General features: G+C 42.5%; 4 protein-coding genes across 10 annotated transcripts; 1 reads left to right on the forward strand and 3 right to left on the reverse strand.

Annotated features, from left to right (window-relative positions):
• The first annotated feature begins 34 nt into the window (after window positions 1-34).
• Window positions 35-4,017, forward strand: LOC117857751 (putative clathrin assembly protein At5g57200). The gene is made up of 15 exons (XM_034740594.2): window positions 35-343; window positions 689-758; window positions 864-961; window positions 1,069-1,207; window positions 1,297-1,424; window positions 1,514-1,606; window positions 1,698-1,748; window positions 1,845-1,910; window positions 2,022-2,087; window positions 2,196-2,276; window positions 2,458-2,529; window positions 2,726-2,884; window positions 2,986-3,064; window positions 3,185-3,303; window positions 3,454-4,017. Exons 1-15 carry the CDS (start codon window positions 35-37, stop codon window positions 3,871-3,873), a joined length of 1,950 nt encoding a protein of 649 aa, XP_034596485.1. The 3' UTR covers window positions 3,874-4,017.
• LOC117857692 (uncharacterized) lies at window positions 2,253-7,873 on the reverse strand. Of its 7 annotated transcripts, none has more exons than XR_011897469.1 (7): window positions 6,431-7,280; window positions 6,090-6,170; window positions 5,726-5,767; window positions 5,043-5,154; window positions 4,466-4,511; window positions 3,429-3,919; window positions 2,253-3,347 (listed from the first exon to the last, which is right to left on the reverse strand). XR_011897469.1 is itself a non-coding variant. In XM_072291747.1 (6 exons), exons 2-5 carry the CDS (start codon window positions 6,150-6,152, stop codon window positions 4,492-4,494), a joined length of 237 nt encoding a protein of 78 aa, XP_072147848.1. In that variant the 5' UTR covers window positions 6,153-6,170; window positions 6,431-7,269; the 3' UTR covers window positions 4,099-4,382; window positions 4,466-4,491. The 7 variants fall into 7 exon arrangements, 1 of the variants encoding a protein (XP_072147848.1); XR_011897466.1 differs by having other exon boundaries at window positions 3,023-3,347; window positions 4,466-4,619; window positions 6,431-7,246; XR_004640846.2 differs by lacking the exons at window positions 2,253-3,347; window positions 3,429-3,919 and adding an exon at window positions 4,099-4,382 and having other exon boundaries at window positions 4,466-4,619; window positions 5,726-5,813; window positions 6,431-7,242.
• Window positions 7,874-8,010: 137 nt separating this feature from the next.
• On the reverse strand, window positions 8,011-13,295 carry LOC117833946 (glycosyltransferase BC10). The gene is made up of 11 exons (XM_034713539.2): window positions 13,109-13,295; window positions 11,969-12,476; window positions 11,749-11,847; window positions 10,687-10,787; window positions 10,530-10,601; window positions 10,064-10,154; window positions 9,786-9,866; window positions 9,239-9,295; window positions 9,027-9,149; window positions 8,905-8,943; window positions 8,011-8,534 (listed from the first exon to the last, which is right to left on the reverse strand). The coding sequence occupies exons 2-11, from the start codon at window positions 12,341-12,343 to the stop codon at window positions 8,406-8,408; spliced, it is 1,167 nt and encodes a 388-aa protein (XP_034569430.1). The 5' UTR covers window positions 12,344-12,476; window positions 13,109-13,295; the 3' UTR covers window positions 8,011-8,405.
• Window positions 13,296-16,459: 3,164 nt separating this feature from the next.
• LOC117857404 (V-type proton ATPase catalytic subunit A) lies at window positions 16,460-22,530 on the reverse strand. The gene is made up of 19 exons (XM_034740053.2): window positions 22,345-22,530; window positions 21,496-21,622; window positions 21,328-21,383; window positions 21,185-21,241; window positions 20,986-21,097; window positions 20,840-20,877; window positions 20,613-20,714; window positions 20,460-20,516; window positions 19,762-19,833; window positions 19,514-19,615; window positions 19,203-19,398; window positions 18,951-19,057; window positions 18,373-18,567; window positions 18,189-18,275; window positions 17,852-17,956; window positions 17,465-17,562; window positions 17,300-17,378; window positions 16,933-17,021; window positions 16,460-16,858 (listed from the first exon to the last, which is right to left on the reverse strand). The coding sequence occupies exons 1-19, from the start codon at window positions 22,414-22,416 to the stop codon at window positions 16,744-16,746; spliced, it is 1,866 nt and encodes a 621-aa protein (XP_034595944.1). The 5' UTR covers window positions 22,417-22,530; the 3' UTR covers window positions 16,460-16,743.
• Window positions 22,531-23,395: the final 865 nt, after the last annotated feature.

Here is a 23,395-nt window from a genome sequence, read left to right on the forward strand (position 1 = left end):
GTGCACGTGACGGCCCACCTGGCAGAGAGGATGGATGGCGGTCTATCGTCCTCCTCCCGCGCATACCGGGCAGATGCAAATGGCGGCAATGGAGCACCGACCGCAGGCTAAAATTAGTGAGAGGCATGTGTGGTGGGAAGGACATGGTGAAGCAGGGGGGGCGTGGCGGCGGGGTGGCCTTGGCAATTGGAAGGGAGGGAGGAGGCGAGGTGAGAGAGAGAGAGGAAGAGGGCGCATTGTGGGTTGGGTGATCACGGCCTCGATGGGGTCGTGGCGCAAGGCCTACGGCGCCCTCAAGGACTCCACCAAGGTCGGCCTCGCCAAGGTCAACAGCGACTTCAAGGTGAGCAATGGTGATGGCGGCGAACAGAATGGTCACGACCAGGAAACATTGATGCGTTTTCTTTGCTCCCCCTTTCTTTTTTCTCAATTCTCACCTGAGGCAATGTAGAAATGATGATCAGGATGGGGAATTTCGGCTCGTTTATTTTCATGGGTTATCTTATCCTTGATTGTCTAATTTGTGTAAAATGTAAACTCGATTGGAATTTTCAATTTGCGGTTATTTTCAATGGAGAATTGTGTGGATTCTGAATTCGCCTCTGATTTACCTGTAACTGGCGTGAACGTTCTCTTTGATGGTTCAATCTCATCAGCTGTTTGATGTTCTTTGTTTGTCTGAGAAAAGGAATTGGATATTGCAATTGTGAAGGCAACCAACCATGTTGAATGCCCTCCCAAGGAACGGCACGTCAGAAGTGAGTAGTCATCATGTTCCTTCTCCATCTTCTACCTTGAATCTGCCAATCTATTCCCACGCCCCAATTTCTGTAGCATCCTTATAATTCCATTTCGTACCGCAGAAATATTCTTCGCAACCTCAGCAAATCGCCCTCGTGCAGACGTCACGTACTGCATATATGCACTGTCAAGAAGATTGTCCAAGACAAAGAACTGGATAGTGGGTGTTATTCCTCCTTTTTCTTTAATCCCTCCTCTACAATCACCATGTGTAGAATTCATTTTTCATTTTTCTTAATTATAATAATATTTGATAGCATCTTACAGGTTGCATTGAAGACATTGATAGTGGTACATAGGCTTCTGAGAGAAGGTGATCCCACATTCAAAGAGGAGTTCCTGGCCTACACATACAGGGGAAACATTTTGCATATAGCAAATTTCAAGGATGACTCGAGCCAATTAGGTCAGTGCTGAACATCAGGGGAATCTCTAATTCAGTATGTCCTGTTAAATGATGCCACAATTTTATCTGTTTTGTTTTCTGCGTGACAGCCTGGGATTGCTCCGCGTGGGTTCGCACTTATGCTCTCTTCCTGGAGGAACGGCTCGAGTGCTTTAGGGTTCTCAAATACGACATCGAAACTGAGCGTCTCATGAGATCACCCCAGTGTTCTAGCAAGGTAATTTTGTCTCTCTCGAATTCGATATTTGTCAGTTTAACAATATAGAGCTTGTGTCATGATTGCGTTCTGTGATCCTGACAATACAGGGACATAGTAAAACCAGGACCCTACCTTGCCCAGATCTTTTGGAGCAGTTGCCTGCACTGCAGCAGCTGCTTTTCAGGGTTGTTGGAGTTCAGGTTTGATACGCCCAAGTTCTAGCTCTTGTAAGTTGTAAGCTTGTTGAATGCATGCCGTTCACTAGTTGCATCCTTGTTTTCACCACTGCAGCCTGAAGGTGCTGCCTGCTCGAATTACCTTATTCAGTATGCACTAGCCCTGGTAAGCTGCAAGCATTTTCATTTCTTGCATAGGTTCTTCCCATTTTGCAAGATATTTTTGTTGTCAGATATTTTATGGTCTTCCTGCATTTATTAGGTTGTGAAGGAGAGCTTTAAGATCTATTGTGCTATTAATGATGGCATCATCAATCTTGTTGATATGGTGAAGTAGAAATTCTACCACATGAACCATGGTTTCTCTATTTTTTTTTCATGGTTTTCTCTGTTGCTGAATCATGTTCATACTTTTCTTACTCCAACCTATCGGGTGCAGTTCTTCGATATGCCAAAGTTTGATGCTATCAAAGCTCTTGCTGTTTACAAACGAGCTGGCTTGCAGGTGCCTCAATTTTTGTAGCTGCATTTTTGTTGTACTGAATTGAAGCTTAGCAAGCTTACCAATTGCTTGTCAGAAGAAAATCGTTTTGAGATTTATCAAAATTCGCAGGCAGAAAACCTTGCTGATTTCTATGACTTCTGCAAACAACTTGAGCTGGCCAGGACATTCCAGTTTCCTACTCTCAGGCAGGTTAGTTACTGTCTCTGCATCTTGCCATCTTGATTCATAGCAGTTACAAGGCTTACAACACCAAAAAGTCTCAATCGGCACGGAATAGCAGAAATATCAGTGGACAGGCTTAGACCCAATGAAATGCCAGACTGTTATGATGACCAAATTCTAATATGTACTCATCACGACTGTTGTGCAGCCACCCCCATCATTCCTTGCAACAATGGAAGAGTACATCAGAGAAGCACCCCGCCCCTCAATCAAGAGTGTGGTGAGTGAAGAACTTCTCAACTTTTGGAACGAGATCCTCCAACTTTGAGGTCTCTATCTTTGAGGCACCGACATGTGGGTCCCACCATGTTTGGAGTCACCGACATGTTTGAGTCTATCTAACTTTTTGAGAACCTAGTACTGGAACAGCTCTGTTGTACTGTTGTGTTTAGTGACTCTTGATATTTCCAAAGCAGGAGAGTGAGGAGCCAAAGCTTCTGACTTATGACCAACAAGCTCCAGAGGAACCCGAAAAGCCAGCAGAAGAGGAGAAAGAAGAGCCTGAACAAGAACCAGAGCCTCAACCTGAGCCTGAACCAGAACCCCAACCACAGCAAACAACTGGAGATCTATTAGTATTCTTCCTAGTCTTTCACCTGATTCGTTTCTGCTAAAAATAAATCTAGCATATGTTTTTCTGAACCCCTTTACGTTCTTGGGTCTGCAATGTATGCAGAACCTGGATGCAGAGGTGAACCCTTTGGTTACAGAACTGGAAGAAAGCAATGCATTGGCACTTGCAATTGTAGCTCCAGGTATATATATCACAATTTTACAAGTGCTATTGTTGAAACGTTGAATACCAAACTGTCCAGATGATATTAAGTGATGCAATGAGAAGGAAATGTCATCAGTTGCTCTGGTCTTGCATGTAGATGACCAAAACAAGGGGTCAGCATCTCAAAATCTGTTCGACGTCAATTCATCTGGGTGGGAGTTGGCACTGGTCACTGCTCCAAGCACCCATACAAGCCAACCAGTTAAGACTAACTTGGTATGTGCAACCCTTACTCCATAACCTGCTTTTCAGATATCCACCTTTTGGGGCAAAATTCAGAGACATTGCTCATGAGTCATCACTACTGCAAATTAAGAGTAACCCAGAGATAAACCACTTACATATAAAGCGGCATCTGATGAACAGGCTGGAGGCTTTGACAAATTGTTACTCGACAGCCTCTACGAGGACGAAGCGAGGAGGAAGCAGATCGCCAGCGTGACCTACACTGGTAGCCTTGGCGCAGCTAACCCTTTCGAAGCCAATGCCAGTGACCCGTTTGCCATGTCCAGTAGCTTCGCACCACCATCTAATGTGCAGTTGGCACTGATGACCCAGCAGCACCAACATTACTACCAGGCACAACAGCAGTATTTCCAGCCACAGCAGCATCAGCATTTTCAGCAGCAGCAACAGATCATGGCGATGCCAACACCGATTATGTACCACCACCAATATCAGTACGCTGCGCCTCCCTCCGGAGCTCCAAATCCGTTTGGTGATCCTTTCAGTGACCTTGTAGCAGTGGCTGCTCCTGGAAAACATAGCAACTCAAGTCTTCTCTGATCTGGTTGCTACTTCTGATCATTCTCAGTTGAGTAGATCAGCAAACCTGTACAGCATGAGGTTCTTTGCTGAGTGAAGATGTTGTATATTAACGCTTTCTTGTGCGATATCCACATTTTTGGAATATAACATGATTAGTACCAATGCTATAGTGTTTTATTTACTATACTGAATAGTTTTGCAGGAACAAGTTCAGCTTATACTGAAACCATGCTGCCATACAGGAAACTAGAACATTCTTCACCCTTTATTGTCAAAAAGGTAAATAGATAGGTTCCTATAGTTATCAACGTTTGATGAACAGACATCTCAACAGCAGTAAGTATACAATCCCTCGCTATGATTTCACCTAGTTCTGGCACAAATGAATAAAAAATGGAAATAAATTCCATGTTTGTTTCCTTTTTGTCCTAACAAAGGTGTTTCTGAAGCTTTCATTCATGCGAATTGATCCATAAATCATGTCAGCACTTCTACAGTCTTGGAAGAATGCTTTTGGTCACCTAAAACTGATAATAATGAAATTTGCTATCAGGAAACACACAGAGAAGCATCAGTAGAAAGTGTAAGCAGCAAAGTTCATGAAACTTACAAAGATCATCTGAATCTTCCTGATCGTCATCCAGAGAAAGCAACTTCTGCAGGTTACAATAACAATTATTCAGAAAAGATGAGGATCATAATTGGAATCTTGAATTGTAAAAAGGTTAGCGTGATCCCCTGCTGCAACATGCTCCAGCAATGACCTAGGCCAAAAAGGCGCAGTAATATGTTAGTGAATACCCAACAAAGGCACCAATAAGCACTAACTGTACCTCACAAATATTTAAATGATTGCAAAACAAATGTCAATAACATAAGGTATTCCTTTATTTGATAACTTCAGGATACCGGAGGTAAACTCAATTTGTTTTAACGTTATGTCCTGAACCCCCGATAGAAAATAGGGTAACAGCGAACAAAAACTAAAACCAGAGACTGATGACTGGGTTAACACTGTCTCATTCAGCAAAAAGAAAAAGCTATTATTCAGCTTACACATTATTCAAACAGCACAAAGGACTAACCAAACCAAATCCATCACCACCTATCAAACATTCATCTATTTCACTGCTCTCCACCAAATCCAGAGAAAAGAAGGTTGTATCAAGCAGGGAAGGTGAACATACCTCTGCAATAACTTGACGCCCCACTCAGCAGCAGCAAACACCTTTCTGTGAAGCTGTGGGATAGCAAGCTTGGAGGCAACAATGGCAGATCATCTATTTCACTGCTCTCCACCTGACATAAGCAAAAAGAATTATCCACTATTAGCAGACTCAACTCAGTAGCTGGTGTGGCGTAACAAGCTTGAGTTCCAATCTCAAATTAGAGGCCTCAAGAAAGAATGTAGGAGAACATCCATTGGAAATTGATCATTTGACAGGAACTCTCAGGACGTCCGATCAAAAGCATAGAGGTTCTCAAAAGCATGAGTTGCTGAATGTGACAACAGGATCACTGGGCTATAATCATGATCTCCATTGAACAGGAGCATCCCAGTCAGCATCATCAACATACAACAGGTGAAAAAGGCATTATAAATGTGATAATTAGTTTCCTAACACTAATAATGGGAGACATATTTTTGGAAGCACATTTCAAAGAGCACCTGAATTGGTATGTGAAGCAGCTAAATGAGTGATCTGTTGATGCATAAACCCGGAAATTCCCATGTCACAAAGCTTGTTGCAAAATACCATTTTTCGTTAATCTTATTTCAACCATGGATACATGTCAAATTAAGTACACAAAAACCAGTTGAAAGTGTGAACATTAGCACATGATGGTGTGTGATAAAAGTAATTAGTACCACAAGCTCACAGTAGTGTGCAGTCTCAAGCATCCTTGTCAACTTCGAGTGATAGCCACAGTTGAAAGAAAATTCAGAGAGGATATGGCTGTCAGTTAATTTAGTTTAAGAATAAACCATCAGTTCAAAGTTCACATGAAACAGTTCAATTTACACATCAATTGAGAAATTTTCTGCGCCAAAATGAGGCCTCAGCCAAAATTGTGGCTGGCCTCCAGGATCCCACAATTTTATTGTGATATTTCCTTTTGTTACCTTTCTCATATTGAATCCTTAGGGATCTTATCCTCGCTAAAATACATGTTTATCCATGGGAAAATGTATCCAGTATATCAGTGGTACCAAAAGAATGCGTGATACTTACATCAATGGCATTCACAAGTGATGTTTTCTCAGCACTTTGGAGCCCTAACAAGGAAAGCTCCATTTCTTGCTTAAGAAAAGGCTGCTTACGGGAAAAAGTAGAAAACTGTTATTCAAGCAGTCAAGTTCCATGCAGTGAAACGAATGAAAGTGTACATCAGTTCATCCTTTTACAGTTTTACTTGGAAATTAAAGCATGTAACTAAGCCAAGAACAAATTAAAGAGAAACAGTTACCACAGTCTTCAGTGACCGTGTGATAATGGTAGCAGCAAAATCTATGGTTCTTAGTTTCCATCAGACACATGTAATCACATCATACAGAAATGTACAATTTGCTCACCTGCACTTTGAGGCTTCAATTTATTCACATACTATGAACAGGACTGAATCGCCCTTGTTGCTATTCTCATTTTCCGTAGACACCAGTTTCAGGCTTTGAAGAACCTCCATATTCTCATTCATCAACTGTAGATCTTTACACCGTCGAGATCTACACGAGGAGGGGAGGAAAGCAGCGAGGGAGATGACACGACGCCTTGAGAAAGGGGAAGGAGCCAAGGGGAAGTGGGGTGGGGAGACTTGCTGTGGGCGTCCTCGAAGGTGTAGTCGTGGCGGACGAGCCAGCCGGGGGAGGTGCCGAGGACGATGACGTCGCTGCCGGCGGCCATGGAGGTGACGACGCCGTGGCCCCGCGCGGCCTGGCGCTCCAAGGGGTCAACGGAGAAGAGCTGGCCGCTGCCGCTGCCGCCGCCGCCGGCGTCCATGGCTAGCGAGCTGGTCGGGGGCGATGCGAGATTGGGCTCAGGCAGAGGGGCGGTAGTTGAGGGAGATGAGGCCGCGGGGCGGAGGCAGTAGGTCGCCGGCGCCGACGGGTCGCTGCTGCCGCGGCCGTCCGAGCTCGCCGAGAGCACAGGGTAGCCACCGAGAATTTGGATCGCGGCTGGGATGTGGGCCGTATGGGCCTTCTCATTCCCGCCCATGCCCAGCTGCCCGCCCTCCCTGGAACCCCTGCAAGCAAGAACCGAGAAGGAGAGAGAAATCAGCGGCGGCCGCATCACGAGACACAGGAGAGAGAGAGGGCGGCGGCGGGGAGGAGGAGAGAGGGAGAGCGAGAGGGCGGCTGGGAGGAAGTGAGGGAGCTAGCGTTCGGGGTGCGGCGGGTTTTACGAAAAACTGCCTGGCGGGGGGTTCTTTGCAAATACGACAGTATTATCGAATTTTTCCTCCTTCGTGTCGAAATAAAGTTTAGTTTGAGGGCTTATTTGAAAAAAATATGAACGCAATTAGTGTGCGTTCTGGACGAGCTAGGCTGAGTTGTGATTCCTAGAAAAGCTAAGGAACTTTTTTGAAAAACAACCAGGACTCGCGGCTGATCGCCACGCGTCCAGTTTTCGTCGTGGAGTGCGGGGAGGAGAGCAAAGTCCAGTAGCTTTTAGGGGCGTTTTCTTCCCGTGTCTTATTTTTAGCACGTGTCACATCGAATGTTTAGATACTAATTAGGAGTAGTAAACGTAGATTATTTACAAAACCAATTACATAAGTGGAATCTAAACGGCGAGACGAATCTATTAAGCATAATTAAGCCTAATTAATCCATCATTAGCAAATATTTACTGTAGCAACACATTGTCAAATCATGGACTAATTAGGCTTAATAGATTCGTCTCGCCGTTTAGATTCGTCTTATGTAATGGGTTTTGTAAATAGTCTACGTTTAATACTCCTAATTAGTATCTAAATATTCGATGTGACGGGTGCTAAAGTTTAGCAAGTGGAAGAAAACAGGCCCTTAATCAAGCTGATAAAACTGCATCAGTTAACGGAACACTCATAACTACATGAAATTAATATCCACCAATCCGCAATGATCATGCATGCCAGAATGGTAAAAGTGTCATGGAAACTCAAAACAAGACAGGATTAAACTATAAAGTGTAACTCATTTCATAATCACTTGGTGTCTACAAAAGAATTAATCATATAATAACAGTTCGTGCTGACAAAACCCCTGTTACTCAGGAAATGGTAGCTAGGAATCTAAGAATATGAGAGAGGAGGTGAAAGGTGAAGTGAAGGGCTAACAGAAACATACAGAGGGCACCACGAATTACAGGGAGGGCAGTGTCAATACTAAACAAAGAGCACCTCAGCCCTACCAAGGGACTCAGAATTACAAGATGTCTCTGGCCCTGGATCTGTGACTCTGTGTTAAGCCGCTAAGTATCAATTTCACAATTTACATGAAACAGAGAGAGAAAAAAGGAAAGAAATCCTAGGTGAATCTCCTAGGCCAAAGACAAAAAATCATGTAGAACTCAAGCTGATGTGTAACTGGAGAATAGCTTCAATAGGTTGTTCAGAGTTTCTGGGTAAAACTTTCTAGCAAAAAGGTAGCACGGTCTTTTTGTTCCGTTCCACATACATGGGGCCACCGTCACAACTTTCTGCAATGGAGATAAAGAAATACGTGTTAATCCAGACAGATGCTACAACACAGTATTTTTCAACTTCAAAGAATTATTGGCGTGGGACATTCTTCAGCATGCCAGCTAGTGGTTAGAACAAAGTATCTTAACACACTATCAGAAAAGAGTTTACATGAAACAGGTCACAGTTGCCTTGCTTAACAATCCAAAAACTAAGGTCAAGACTGATACCTTGAGCGAAAGGCACACGAGGGAAAAAAATATTTTCAGGTGTTTTCAGACAAGTACGGTACAAAGTAAGACAGTAACCACGACCAAATCCCAGCAAAGAAGTAATAGCACATTCCTAAGTTCTGTTTGGGAGACAGGGAGGAATTAATATGCTTACCTTATCATCACTTGTAATGTGGAAATTCTCACTGACAGACTGCAAAAAGTAAAGCAAACAAATCAGTATGAAAACGACAAGTGGCAAAAATATGTTTTCCATTTAGCAAGATAAAAACACACCGTTATGTTCTTTAAGAGTTCATAGGTAACATCTGCAGCCCTATATGACCTTGGATGCCATTTTCCCTCAGACCAATCAACATGAGTAAGTGACCAGTTGGCAATTCCACCAGGATCCACCATCTGAAGGTTGAAGCCAAATATATCAAAAATGAAAAGCAAGGGACCAAGAATAAAGCAAAGACAAATATCAGTTCAAAACAATTACTGACATTGAAGAGGGTTGGCAAATAATGCTCATCAGCAATACAGTTGCGTCCCTCTGCTGGCTGCAAATCACAAAAGCAAAGCATTGCTTAGCTAAAACCAAGTTTTAAGAAACCATGAATTGTTCTAATAAGGTTAAATAAACCCATGATCATTTGTTCTGGAAACAGCTATTATGTAACATGGACATAATGCTAACAGACTGTCATGTGACTATTTGTATGAGATGTAATGTAACATGCTCAAGCTTTGTCGGTTATAAATCAAGCCTGTGTGCTGTAGTCTCACACTGAGAAGAAATGAAAAGGATTTGTGAGGGAACGCTCATAGCATTCTGCCAAAAGGTTTATGGCCTGACACATTTGGAGCTATGAGACAAAAGTCTTTTCCCTGATTTTCCAAATTTTAGGTCATTTCTAAATATTATTGTACTTAAGTTTCATGATGATAGGTATAAATCACAGACCTAAAGAACATAAGCATGTTATTTGGAAGGCGTAACTTGAGTCCAGTTACATTCAATTGAAAAACACGTATGTGAGGGGAACATACCTTGCAATATAGCTTGAACTTATTGTAGTAAAGGTTGTCTGCCAGAATCAGTAAAGCATGCCTTCGTGTTATAGCAAACCACTGCAGCAAGCACAAAAAAAAAAATACTCAGCAAAATCATGAAAAAAAAATATGATAATCATACATCAATAAAAACTCCATGTCCTGATTGTAAGATGGCCTATACGACACGACAGTATTATGGATATATATGAGTGCCTATACTATGGAGCATCATATGTTCTGAAAAATAGAGAACTAGTATAGCAAACATTTACCTGGGCACCCTTCCTGAAGTCCCTCTGTTCTATTTCAGGAAGCATTTCCGTGGAATACCTTCCAGTTCCATGCGGGCCAGGATCTAGGAAACTGATATGACAAAATCAGAAGAACACATAAGCTCTTTTTTTCACTCCAGTTATAAGTTAATAAAACTGGGATAACTCCTTGATCTATTTTTTTCAGAACAAAATACATATCTTATCCAGACTATCCTTACTATATTTATAGTAACATATGCCAGGAACACCATTGTCCCTGAAAAATTTATGGGCATCATAGAAGCATTCCTAATTACCAGATTCACAACTATTACCACAAAAATAGGATTCCAATTGAATTTGACATAGATGTCTAGTCCTCAATACATGGGGAGTTACGAAGAACTATGTCCTCTTAACACTAGTTTCATGTATCTGCTTATTCTTTACATAAGAACTGAAATATCACTTACAGAGTTCTTACCAATCAATGAAGCTGACATTGGTTCCCATCAGATAATTATATATGTAATCAAATGTATGTAGTGGAACACAGCTGTCATACAAAGAATTTTTTTTAATTAAAATCACTAGCAAAAGAATTGAAAAAAAAATCTTTTGCATGTAAAATCATTTAGAACCTGTCAGAAAGCAAGATGAAAAATTGATTATCAACATCTTCCAATGCATTTGCTAATAGCCTCTTCTCTGCATCAACCATTGAAATCCTCCCCCATACTACCTGCAATTCAGGGTCATTCTAATGTTTTAGTTCCATATAAACAAAAAATGAAACACAAATCAATAGAATGGTGTTTCAGGAAAAGGGAAAGCTAGATGTAAATTAGTGAAACTTTAGAAGACATAGTTTAATAGGTTTACATTCCATAAAGACTAAAACAAAAGTCAAAGCTATATTAAAAGCTAACCCCGTATTTCAATTCATTCACTGCAAAAGTAATTTCACTTATAGCCATTGAAAACTAACAACTGTTTTTAGATTTTCCAGTTTCCACTCTCATATTGGCCTTTGCAAAGTAATTTTGTTTCTCTATGTGTGCCAACTCCCAGTGTTATACTACATAATCTTCCCCTGTCTCGCAGAACCAGATCCATTATTTCATTTAAATCCCAATGTAGCTCTATAAAGCATGGAAGACAAACACCTAATAGTACGAACTCAAAAAAGAAACCTTTACGCTATACATGTCATATATGGTTAGTTTCATGCTAAGAAACTTGGCTACTACGATGGGCGGCATAAAACCTATTTTTCTTAGTACCTCTGAACAGTTCAAATTATACCCTTGATAGTTACTTGATTCAATATCAGAAACTATCTGTTTGATTTGAGTTACTATTATTCACAACTTAGATAATTATGCTCAACTATTGAATAGACATCAATTGAAATCACACCGAATTTTAACTGTCATCAGTGCGTCTCCTTCTGCTTAGAGTTATCCATATCGTACCTAATGGCATCCCTAGACAGATAGGCTCTAATAAAATTTCAGGCAACAAAACAGTTGATCTAGTGTTGCAAGATATTCACTAAAAAGGCACAAAACAGAAAAGCTGTAACACAGTTTTCTTCTTTCTCAATAATCACATAAATGGTCAAGATATGATGCTATTTTTACTGACTGAAACCAAGGCATTAACCAAGAAAAGCATATATAAAGTGGGGTGGGAAGGAGTACCTTTTCACTGCGAATTTCACGGCCAACAAACAGAGAGCTAGAATGTACAGGTTTCTCACGAGATGCGTGGATATAGATGGAATATCGCCCATCGTGACCCTGTGCACAAAAATTCGAACAAATTAAATGAACCATTACATGATGATGGTACAGGCAGACATAAGACAAACTGATACTTTAAACTAAAAAATTAGATGATGGGTGTATATAAGCACTAAACCTGTAAAAATTTCTCCCATAATTTCTCAAAAGGCAATGAACCTGGTGTCAAGAACATAAAGGCAATCTTTGGATTTTTTGACACAGGCATAGGCATTGAAAGGAGGTCCCTATTAACCACAGATGAAACAATCTCTTCATCAGTTCTCTCCCGAGCAACATTAGGTAGCCAATCCTTGAACGGAGTACAGACACTTGAAGCAAAGAAGTAGCATGCAGAGTAGCGCCGTGGTGGGTAGACGTAGGCCCCCATAAGTGCGACGCAAACCAAAGACAATAGCACGATGATCCACATGGGCTTCTTAGCAGCGCCTCGGTGGCGCGGAGGGGGCATGGCTGTCATGTCCTTGCTGCTCCGCTGCCACACCTGTTTCATCTCCTTGCCATCGCCAAATCACAACAATATATGCCTTGTGATGACAGCCTCCACCAGTACTGCAATACTGCATGCCACGCAGGAACCTCCAGCCAGGATGAATTGTGCTATGCCTCCAGAGTTGCCTTCTTTGCTGCAATGCAAGGTAACCACAGTATTAGTCTACGGACTGAGAAAGCTACAAATCACACTGCCATCATGAACAGTAAGCAATTTGAGCAAGATGAAACACTACAAGTCTATAGCTAATCACCCCCTACTAATCCAAAGGCTAACCTACGAGATCTGCTACTTGTCTTACTTCTGTAACTACTCCCCCATGCTCCTACTTGCTTGGCTGTGTGACTACTGGGCGGGCTACAAACAAATGATTCTGAATCGTCCAACTGTCTCATCGATCAGAACAACGAAAACAGCTGGCGATCCCTCTTGCCTAAATCAAATCATGCCCACCAAAGACGGTGGAAGAGTCGAAACAGGTGGCATCCAAAAGTCAACTATTAACCAAATCTCACGCCCCCAACCGCAGCCGGCACCGCATTCCGAATCGAAACCGACGCACGAGCACTCGCAAACACAGCAAATCACACGCCCACACCAAAATCGCCCCGATAATTCACACGGAAACCGTAACAGCACGACCCCGACAAACACGAGCAAGCATCAAGCCGCTGCAGGACGAGCCCATCCCCGGAGCAACCCCAGCCCAATGCGAGGAGGGTAGCAGGGGGGCCTGGTCGAGCTCAACCGGCGCGGAGGACTTACCCTGGTCCGGTCAGGGCGCGCTGCGGCGCGAGGAGCGGCGAATCCGGCGGCGCGCGTCCCTGGGCGGCACGGGCGGCGGGATCTGAGGCGTGGTGCCGGCGAGATCGGGCTAGGGCTCGCGCGCGGCGGTGGTGGGAGACGAGGTGGAGCTGGAGGTGGTGGAGGCGAAGGGGAGAGGAAGGAGAGGGATTTAAGCAGTGGGATTAAATTAACGCCGGAGTGGGGTTAATTATTTTGTTAAGGCGTTTACGGCAAGGCCTCCACACGGGTGGGTTTACCGCAAGGCCTCCACTGTTTTTAGCATCTGACCGTGGGGGTTTTGGCTCTGGCTTTGGCTTTCCACACCCGAGAGGACTCCCTATTTAACATCAAAAAATTAATCATTTCTTTCTTGGTTCTTAAAATTTTTTTCTTCCTTATTTGATACCGACTTCAACTTTCATTTCCAAATTGACACTCTGTTCAACTTTCCATCCGACCACCGTTAAATTCCATATGAAAAGACCATTTTGCCCCTATGAAGAACGTGGACCCCACTGCAACCACCCTTCTCTTCCTTCCTCCCCATCTCATGGCTTGAACAGCCCAGGGCGTCCCTGTGCAACACCGCCGCCCGCTTGATGTCACCACGCGCCCCGCCAGGCGTCCTTATGCCGTCGTCGCCATACCTCGCGTCGACCCGGCACGTGATTGAGCAATCTGCTTATTGGCTTGATCACGAGAGGATGGAGTCCCAGTCGATCTCCCATGATAGGTACTGGTTGAGGTGCAAGGCGGCGGACTCGTCCCATGGCGCCTCCGTGAAGTCCAAGCTCACCATCTTCGGGAGTGGCACCACTTGCTGTTGTTGCTTCTGGAACGCCACGAGAGGAGGAGCCGAGCCGGTGGAGTGCACCGACTCGTCGCCCTCCATTGTGGTCGTGGACGCCAAGGCCTCGGGCGAATTCGAGGTAGCGGTGGCGGATTTGGAATCCGACGTGGCGGCGAGGCCCTGGAGATGACGGTGAGCTTGGTGTCGACGGAGGCGTTGAGCGGACCCGCAAGGTGCGCGCCGCCGCGGTGGAGGGACGAGAAGTTGAGGCGTGCCGTGTCGCCGCGGAGGCGGAAGGCCGCCTTGTCGTAGGCGAGCGTCGCGTCCTCGGCAGAGTCGAAGGTGCCGAGCCACAGCTGCGTCCGATTCCTGGGCAGGTAGATCTCCGCCACTTGCCCCAGTGCCACTGCCGCACACTGCGGTACAGCTTTGCGACGGTTGATGGCAGCGGCGCCGCCCCAGCCTACTTCATGGGCTGCGTCGGCAGGCCAAGGAGCAACAGCTCCAGGCCCCGTTGCTGCTACCACAACAAGAGCTGCGAGCGTAGAAGCTGGGGCGTCGACCGGAGCGGGTGCAGTGGCGGGCGCGAGCTGATGCGATGGTGAGACAAGCGGAGGGAGGAAGGAGAAGGGTGGTTGCGATGGGGCCCACGTTCTTCCCAGGGGAAAATGGTCTTTTCACGGGAATTTAACGGTGGTCGGATGGAAAGTCGAACGGAGTGTCAATTTGGGAATAAAAGTTGAAGTCAGTATCAAATAAGGAAGGAAAAAAATTTGAGGGTCAAGAAAGGAACGGGTCAAATAGAGAATTCTCTCTTCCACCTTCCGCATAACTCGAGAGTCGAGAGGAGCGGGCGGATGACGATGGGTTGTCGAGGGGTATCACAAAAAGTTATAGGAAAATGTGTTTTTTTTTAAATTGAATATTCATATAGGAGTATTTTAGATCTTCGGACTATAGAAGTTTTACAAAATTAATTTGATATACCTTTCAAAAAAATTAATCTGATATACATTGATGTCACGAACGTAATACGTTGTCAAAAACACCTAATAACATACTTATCTTGGAAAACTCTAATTAAGAGTGGGAACTAAATTAGACAAAAATTGATAAGCTTGAGAGTGACTAATTAGATTTCTTCTAATCTTCTAAACTTGAAGAACCCGTATTTGTAACATTGCATACATGACCATGTTATTATTCTATAAAAACTAGTACAATAAATTTTTCAAAATAAAATAAAAACTAGTACAATAGCTTTACGTATTCGTATTCTATATAATCCCTAATTACTAAGGTCATGCCCATAAAATAGTGCCGGATGTTTGGTCTTGACTTCGGTTGGAGAAATTTATAGTTGGATTACTTGATCTGACAACCACTCACTATATTTGACCTTTGTTTTGTCCGTGGATGATAAAATATGGTAATTATAAAAATATTTTTTCAGTTCCCCTTAGATGTTGACATCAATGTGCAAATTTGAGGAATCACCTTGGTAAGTAACATAATGATGGTCAACCAGAGTGCTCTTTGGTGAATTCATGCTTGGTCGAGTCCAAACATTACTTACATGCATTTTGTTTTTTTAACAAAAAACAGCAAAACAGGTGCTCTTTGGTGAACACAAAAGCCGTAAACAAATGTGATTTCAATTCATGAGTCCTCAAACAATGCGCATAACTAAAGAAGAATCCAACGAAACAGGAATGGTGGAAGGAATCAAGGAATGTAGTTATAATACAACAATTGTCAATTGGGCAATGGATAAGGAAGCTACTAACTCTATAATACATCCTAAAAGGGATCTTGCTTCCTTTTCCCTTCTTTATATTAACTCTACACACACCTCCTAAAGGGATCTTACTTTTTTTCCTTCTGTATATTTGGTGCGGAATTCTTTTGGAAATCCTTCACATGGATCGAGTCCAACAACATCCTGTCCATACAAACAAAAACACGTCAGAACAGGTCGAACGCGTCTATGTGCACTGTATTAAAAAGGTCCAATGATTAGGCATATTAAAGGTAGTTTCCTAAACACGATTAGAAAACTAGAGAGCAGAAGAGTTAAAGGACAGGCCATCCTGGTCAACCACTCAGATTAATTTCACTTGTATAGTGTCTTATCTAACCATCCTATGCAATTGTAGTTGGAGATAAAGTCATAAAGGGACTGTAAACTCCATGACCACGCTTGGACATCTAAAAGCTCATGAAATGATACATTGATGCATGGTGATACATCGTAAAGAAAAGTATACCACCTCTGTTCAACATTTTGTAAGTAAACACCTTAATTTTTATGTTTAACAAAAGATGAGTCTTAAAAAGGAGTTAACGTTGATGTCTCAATCTGTGCAGCCAGAGGTTGTACAAGTTACGATCAGGATGTGTAAACGCATCTTCGCTTATTTACCTCTTGTACAAGGCTCTAGATGATAGAAGCATCTGCCATAAAGTCAGATGATAATTACCTGTCGGCTGTCGCTCCTCACGTAATATGTTTAATCAGCACAAATGAATACCCAAAAAAGTAAGAAGCATAATTTTTCAACAAACAAATAAAGATGGCATTGATGGTTTAAATACATGGACATTGTACTTATTCAACTACACGCATGCCCATCGCTTATTACAATGATGATGGCAATAAATGATACATAGAAATAAACAGGGTGTCCGTCGAGCACAGATGGCCAAAACAGTGATATGGCGAAGTAGCGGCGCGGAAAAATCTCATACATGATCTCAATCTACAACTTCCGTATCTTATGAAACATCTGGCAGTCCTTATTGTTTACACAAAATCTACAACAGTTCACCGTGCCTCATCCTCTAGATTGCGGAACCCAGCGGTAAGGTCATCATATAGTTTCTTAAATTTGGCAACCAATGCGTCTTCGCCTTCCGCAGGATCCTCAAACTTTTGAGATCTGTAATGTACATAAAGAACTGTTAGTGATGATGCCATCAAAAGTAGTATTGAAAATAAATTAAAAATGCTTACACTAAGCGATAGAATAGATCGCCCAAGCGATGCTTTATGACACTGTATGTTATCTTATGGCCATCAGTACCAGCTGCCCGCTCCACAGCCTACAAATGACACAAACATATAAATATGCAATTTCACAAGTTATATATTAATTTAGCTCTAATTATTCATTTACCATTCTTGCATTCAAATGCAATTATCATTAAAAATCTCGACAAACAAAAAACAAGGATACCAGAAGGTGGAACAATAACATACATCAGTGACGTTACATGATTTGAAAATATTCAGAAGTGTGATATGATTTTCTAGGTCATGCCAAAACCACCAGCGGAAAAATAAATTGGAAACCATATTAGTACTGCCACCAAGAGCTTACCTGATTTGCCAATGTGTTGAAGTGAATAATGTTGCGCATCATCCAAACAGATTTGTAGAATGGGCAGTACTTATCATATCTATATTAAGCAGCACAATAACATGGTCAGAATCAGCATGGAGGAAAACGAGCAACAAAATGTGTAGAATTAACTAGGGCACTCACGGGGTAAACGCATTTTGTGCCAAATAATCTTCTCTCAGAAGCTTTGCTGTCTCCAGCGTGATCTTGTCGGATTCTGCCAGCGCATCTTTACCAACAAGCTGGATATATGGATTAAGAAGTCAAAATCAATACCATGGAGGGCAAATGAGTCCTTTGGAAAGGATTTAGCAGGACTACTGTATACAGACAAAATATTTAACGCAGTTGCGCATGGCAATTATCTATAATGTTTAGGACATGAAAAGTATATTCACGCATATAGAATTTTAGTCATTAGCAGGTTGCATGACAGAAGAGCATGCATAACAAGGCAACATAATAAAGAAAAAAAGGTCAAAAGTCGAAACATCACAGTATTCCATGTGAGTATCCATAAACAAAATATACCTGCACAATTTCATTTAGATCATCCTCCCTCTGCAACACCTCACGTGCTTTTGTCCTAATATCAATGAAATCTGGATCAAATTTCTCATAGAAGGACTCAAGGGCCTGCAAGGCAGAAAACGGCATTGTCACAAGACATCAACAATGGAGAACACTAACAGGAGAAACTAAGACCTGCAGACAAACATCTCCTCAGGATAAATGTAACTAATAGAACACCCTTGCCCAATTAACACAACAATGTGACATTTTCAGCAACCTTTTTGTTTCTTCTCTTATGCTCCATATTTTGAGTGAAACCAATAGAGAGAACAGTTTAAGCAAGTTAGGGAATAACCTGAGAGTATTTTGAGTAGGAAATGAGCCAATTCACAGATGGGAAATGCTTCCTTTGAGCAAGCTTTTTATCTAAACCCCAGAAGACCTGCAAACAAGATCAAGGCATGATTTAACAATAATGAAACAGTAAACACTGTCAATCAGGATGGAACAAGTTGTGGAGTTATTTGCAACTTCCTTACCTGAACAATACTGAGGGTTGCGGAGGTAACAGGGTCTGAAAAATCACCACCAGGAGGAGAGACAGCTCCAACAATTGTGACACTGCCAGTCCTGTCTGGACTTCCTAGACATTTCACCTTACCAGCACGTTCATAAAAGGATGCCAATCGTGCAGCCAAATAAGCTGGGTAACCACTATCAGCAGGCATTTCAGCCTGGACCAAAAAAAAGTGCATCATCAGTTATAAAGTCAAATAGACAGGATGTGAAAAAAAAGATCAATGATCAACATAGTGAAGCAAGAGTTCAAAGTATTTCCAAATGATATCTTAGAACTCAGCCGCTCTAACGATATATGCTTGTTCACAACTTAATGTTGGTCATCAGAGTCATTCTTATCTCTTAACAACAGATTAGCATAGCATCAAAATCCTAAGTCAAATTTGCTAGTGACAAATGTAGAATGAGAAAATACAACTTCACTAAAGGATCATGTTGGCACAACACTTGACGAACTGGAGAAACTGATTTTTTGCTCTCATTCTCCTTTAATTGTTTTGAAAGACACCAATTTTAGGATATAAGATGAGTAACCTACCAAACGCCCTGAGATTTCACGCAATGCCTCAGCCCATCGGGAGGTGGAATCAGCCATCATGCTGACGTTGTAACCCATGTCACGGAAATACTCAGCAATTGTAATTCCTGAGAGGAAAAGATACAATATAAGACTTTCAGAAACTCTACACTGGACCAAGCAGAGATATATCTGACAGGCTGACAGAGATGTGCCTCTACCATCAAGACTATCTTCCTACCCTCTATCAAAGCAACAGGGTTTTAGTTTTACCTGTATAGATGGAGGCTTCACGAGCAGCGACAGGCATGTTAGATGTGTTAGCCACCAGTGTTGTTCTCTTCATGACTGACTCCTCACGGCCATCTTCCAATGTCATTGTCAACTGGGGAAAGTCCATGAGAACCTCAGCCATCTCATTTCCTCTTTCACCACAGCCCACGTAAACCACAGCTTGGGAATTGGAGTACTGCAGATATCAATTGGCAAAGTTTCAAGATGAGACCATCAAGACAATAGGAGGAATCTGCTATATGGTAGCAGGGGCAATAGTAATAGTAGTAGTAAAGGTGGGGGGAAATCACCTTTGAAAGTGCCTGACTAATGACAGTTTTCCCACAACCAAAAGCTCCTGGAATAGCACAAGTTCCTCCCAGAACTGAGGGGAACAATGCATCAAGTACACGCTGGAACCATTCAAAAGTGGAGGAGTAAGATATAAAAGGAAAAGACATCTGAAAATGTTGTGACTTCAAGCTTTTCACTAGGATTGATTAAAATGTATTAAACATTTTGTTATGACAACAAAGCTCAAGGTAACTTCTATACAAACCTGCCCTGTCAGAAGAGGTGTATCTGCAGCAATCTTCGACGCAACAGGCCTTGGTGATCGCACAGGCCATGTCTGCAAGGCAATGAATGAAGAATATTAAACTAATTCTTCAATCCTTATAGAGTTCCATCTTCATAAAAAGAAGGAAAAAGTCCATTTTACTCCCCTCACCTATCCACTTTGTCCGCTTAAACCCTGAACAAAGTTTTGGCTCACTTTACTCTCCTGAACTATTTCATTTGGTCCAATCTACCCCCTAATTAGATTTCTCTTTTTTGTTTCTTCATGTATGAGTTGACTTTTGAGTTCAAATTTTGTGAGCATATACAAAACATGATGCCTCATGTTAGAAATTATACTACGAATTTTTCATGGTTATTTTCATAGGTTAGGAACATTTAATACGAAATTGATCTTAGATATACAAAACTGTACGAAAAGTAATCATGAAAAAATTCTAATATATTTTTCTAACATGGAGCATCATGTTATAAGTGAACTGACAAAATCTGAAATTAAAATTCAATTTGTACGCGAAGAAACGAAAAAGAGAAATCTAATTAGGGGGTAGATTGGACCAAATGAAATAGTTTGGGGGAGTAAAGTGAGCCTAAATTTTGCTTAGGGGGTTAAGTGGACAAAGTAAATGGGTGAGGGGAGTAAAATAGACCTTTTCCTAAAAAGAATTAGTTTTTTACCTGAAGCATGGTAAATTGCTTTTTTATGCCCTGAAATTCCAATTCTAGCACTGTATCCTGCATAAAAAGCAATAGCAAGGTTTCAAATAAAATTGAGCAAATGTAGAACACATTAAATCAATAAGACTTAGTATAAGGCAAGAGCTGACTAACCTGCAGGCTGTACTGACCAGCTGGTGCAATGTAACTTACTTTCCCCATAGCACCAGGTGGAAGAGCAACATGGTGCTGCATCAATGTGTTCTCAAAGACAGTCTGCAATATAATAGGCAATCATTAGGGTATAAATGAGGGCCAATGACATGCATCTAGATATCACAAACAGCTATTATTGTTCAGAATAATAGCCATAAATGGAATTCAACATCATAGGAACTTACAGCATATAGATCTCCACCTGTGATGGCATCTCCAACACCTAGACACAACACAAGAAAATGTATTTAGATAGCATCACGAGCTTAGAAGTAACAAAAACAGCACGGAAGATCATTTGGATAATATAAATTCTACACTAAGGCATTACCTAGTTTATTTGGCTGAAACTCCCACAATGTATCTTTGTCAAGGGCAGGAACTGAAACACCACGAGGAATGTACACATCTCCTGATTTAATAGCAATGGTTTTTAGAGGGCGCTGCAAACATAATACAGGAAGGATGAGGATAACATATACGAAGTAACAAAAGTAAATGACCAGATAAATGAGCCTTGTTCAGCTTACCTGGATACCATCAAAAATGTTTCCTAGAATTCCAGGTCCCAACTCAACAGAAAGAGGCTGCAAGGGAATAGTTACAATGTTAAAAGATAGCAAAACAATGGCACTAAAAGATATAGTAAGATCAGAAGATAACTAAAATGCACCTTTCTTGTTCTCAAAACAGGATCATTAACCATAAGTCCAGCTGTTTCCTCATAAACTACACACAAGTGACAGCATTTGCAAGGTCAGTTTACTTTACATTGTTCAACTGGAAAGAAACCTATCATGTTGAACAATATATTAGAGAGATGATCCACCCTGTTGCATACCTTGGATTGTAGCTGAATCACCCTCGAGACGGATAATTTCCCCAATGAGGTTATCGTGGCCAACACGAACAAGCTCATACATGGCAGCACCCGCCATTCCATCAGCCACGACCACAGGTCCAGAGACCTACAACAAACCAGCCACAAGATCAGTCAAAACATAATAAACAGAGTAAGAGCTGTTATACATGAAACTGTAGTGCAGAACATTAGCAGAAGATGCCATGTCTTGCGAACAGGTAGCAAATAGCCAAGCTAGAAAGGAGGTTATGGCATCAGACTATCAGAGGTACAAGCAAGTGCATTATGGCATCAGAAGCTCAAAACACGCATCCGGCTTCCACAAAAACGGTAAACTTATGTACTCACACTAACTCAACTAATTACATGGCGATGCAAACCAAAGACCTACAATTCATAAGCGTGCACCTAGTCAAAATCCATCAGAATCTACTAATCGAAAGAATATAACCTGTCAGCAACCACACACCACGGATCAAACGATAGCGCAACCGCGATCAAAACACCACTCCACGAATCTCCAAAACTACCGGGCCAAGCTGACTCCCCACCAATGCGGGCTAGATCCCAGCGCCACCTTGACAGGGCCAGTCACGCCCGAGAGATCCACTAAGGTAACCGTCAGCACCACCCAAATCCCCAACGACACCTCGCAGGCAAACCAAATCTGGCAGCAATTCAGCTCGATCCGAGCACGCGAGGCGCGGCGGACTCAGCCGCCACACGGTACAGCCCGCGCCCACCAGAGATCGCGCGGAATCGAGCAGCGGGATCTAGACGGAAGCAATGCGAGCGGGAGGGGGGAGGGAGGGCGGAGGAGGCGCGGACCTTGCGGACATAGCCGTACTCGCTCTCCTTCTCGGAGTCCTCGAAGGTGGTGACGCGGTCGCCGTACGCCATGGCCGCCGGCGGCGAGTTGGGTCGTCGGCCTCGGCCTGGGTCGGATCGCGCGGCGCCTCGTCGCGATCTGGTCGGGGGAGGGGAGTAGCGGAGAGGAAGCGATGGGGAGGAGGGCCACGCAGGTGAGGTGGATTCAGCCTTTAAATAGATGTCGTCCTCGATTTTTATTTCGCTCTGTTTTTTTTATGGAGCAAATCGTGATGTGTTGTGATCGCTGATCGGATCCCGTTGGACGATGCCTTGGTACGGTTACTTCGTGTTGCAGCTGGAGTGGCTGACGTGGACGCTGGCATGTGGGGACACGGCGTTTAAAGAGCAATTTTTTCAAAAGTTATTATAGCTCTATAATGATGTTGTGGTATATACTAGTTTTAAAAAGTAAAACTGGGGGTGTTCAAGGTTGAAATTTTAGTTGTATTGCTTATATAAGTATATGATTAGTTTGGAATATGGTTTTGTGGATGGGATCCTGTAGGAACTGTAAGCCAATTGGGTTACCTGTTTGACTAAGGTGTTGTTTGTATACGCTTTTCCTAGCCACGCTTGGATTATAATCTAAGTGAAGATTTTCTCGCTTTTCGCTTCTCGTAGTTCAAATCGTTGAAGCGGCTTACCACATAAGCGAGAATCGGTGGAAATAAGCAAAGTGTTTGGCGGGATTCTCGCTTATTTCCACCGATAAGCCGCTTATAAGCGGATACAAACGGAGCCTAAGATATGGAACTTTTGTTTGAACTCAGTTCCAAATCGAGTTCCACATCAAAATGCAAAGCTTCATCTTTGATTGAGTTGTTGGGTACCACCCTTCTTTTTTTGCGGGGAAGTTAAAGACAAGCTATTATGACTCCTCAAGTTCTTCAAAAACAGTTCTTTCCTCACTTTGCTACGGTAAGAGTTGTCAATTGAGTCCATTGAGCATGCAAGTGTAATGGGGCGACAGTCTTTTTGTTGTCTGTCCTTCCTAACAAATTATTTGTGT

The sequence above is a fragment of the Setaria viridis genome, chromosome 1 (assembly GCF_005286985.2).
Source record: "Setaria viridis chromosome 1, Setaria_viridis_v4.0, whole genome shotgun sequence".
NCBI classification, from domain to species: Eukaryota; Viridiplantae; Streptophyta; class Magnoliopsida; order Poales; family Poaceae; genus Setaria; species Setaria viridis.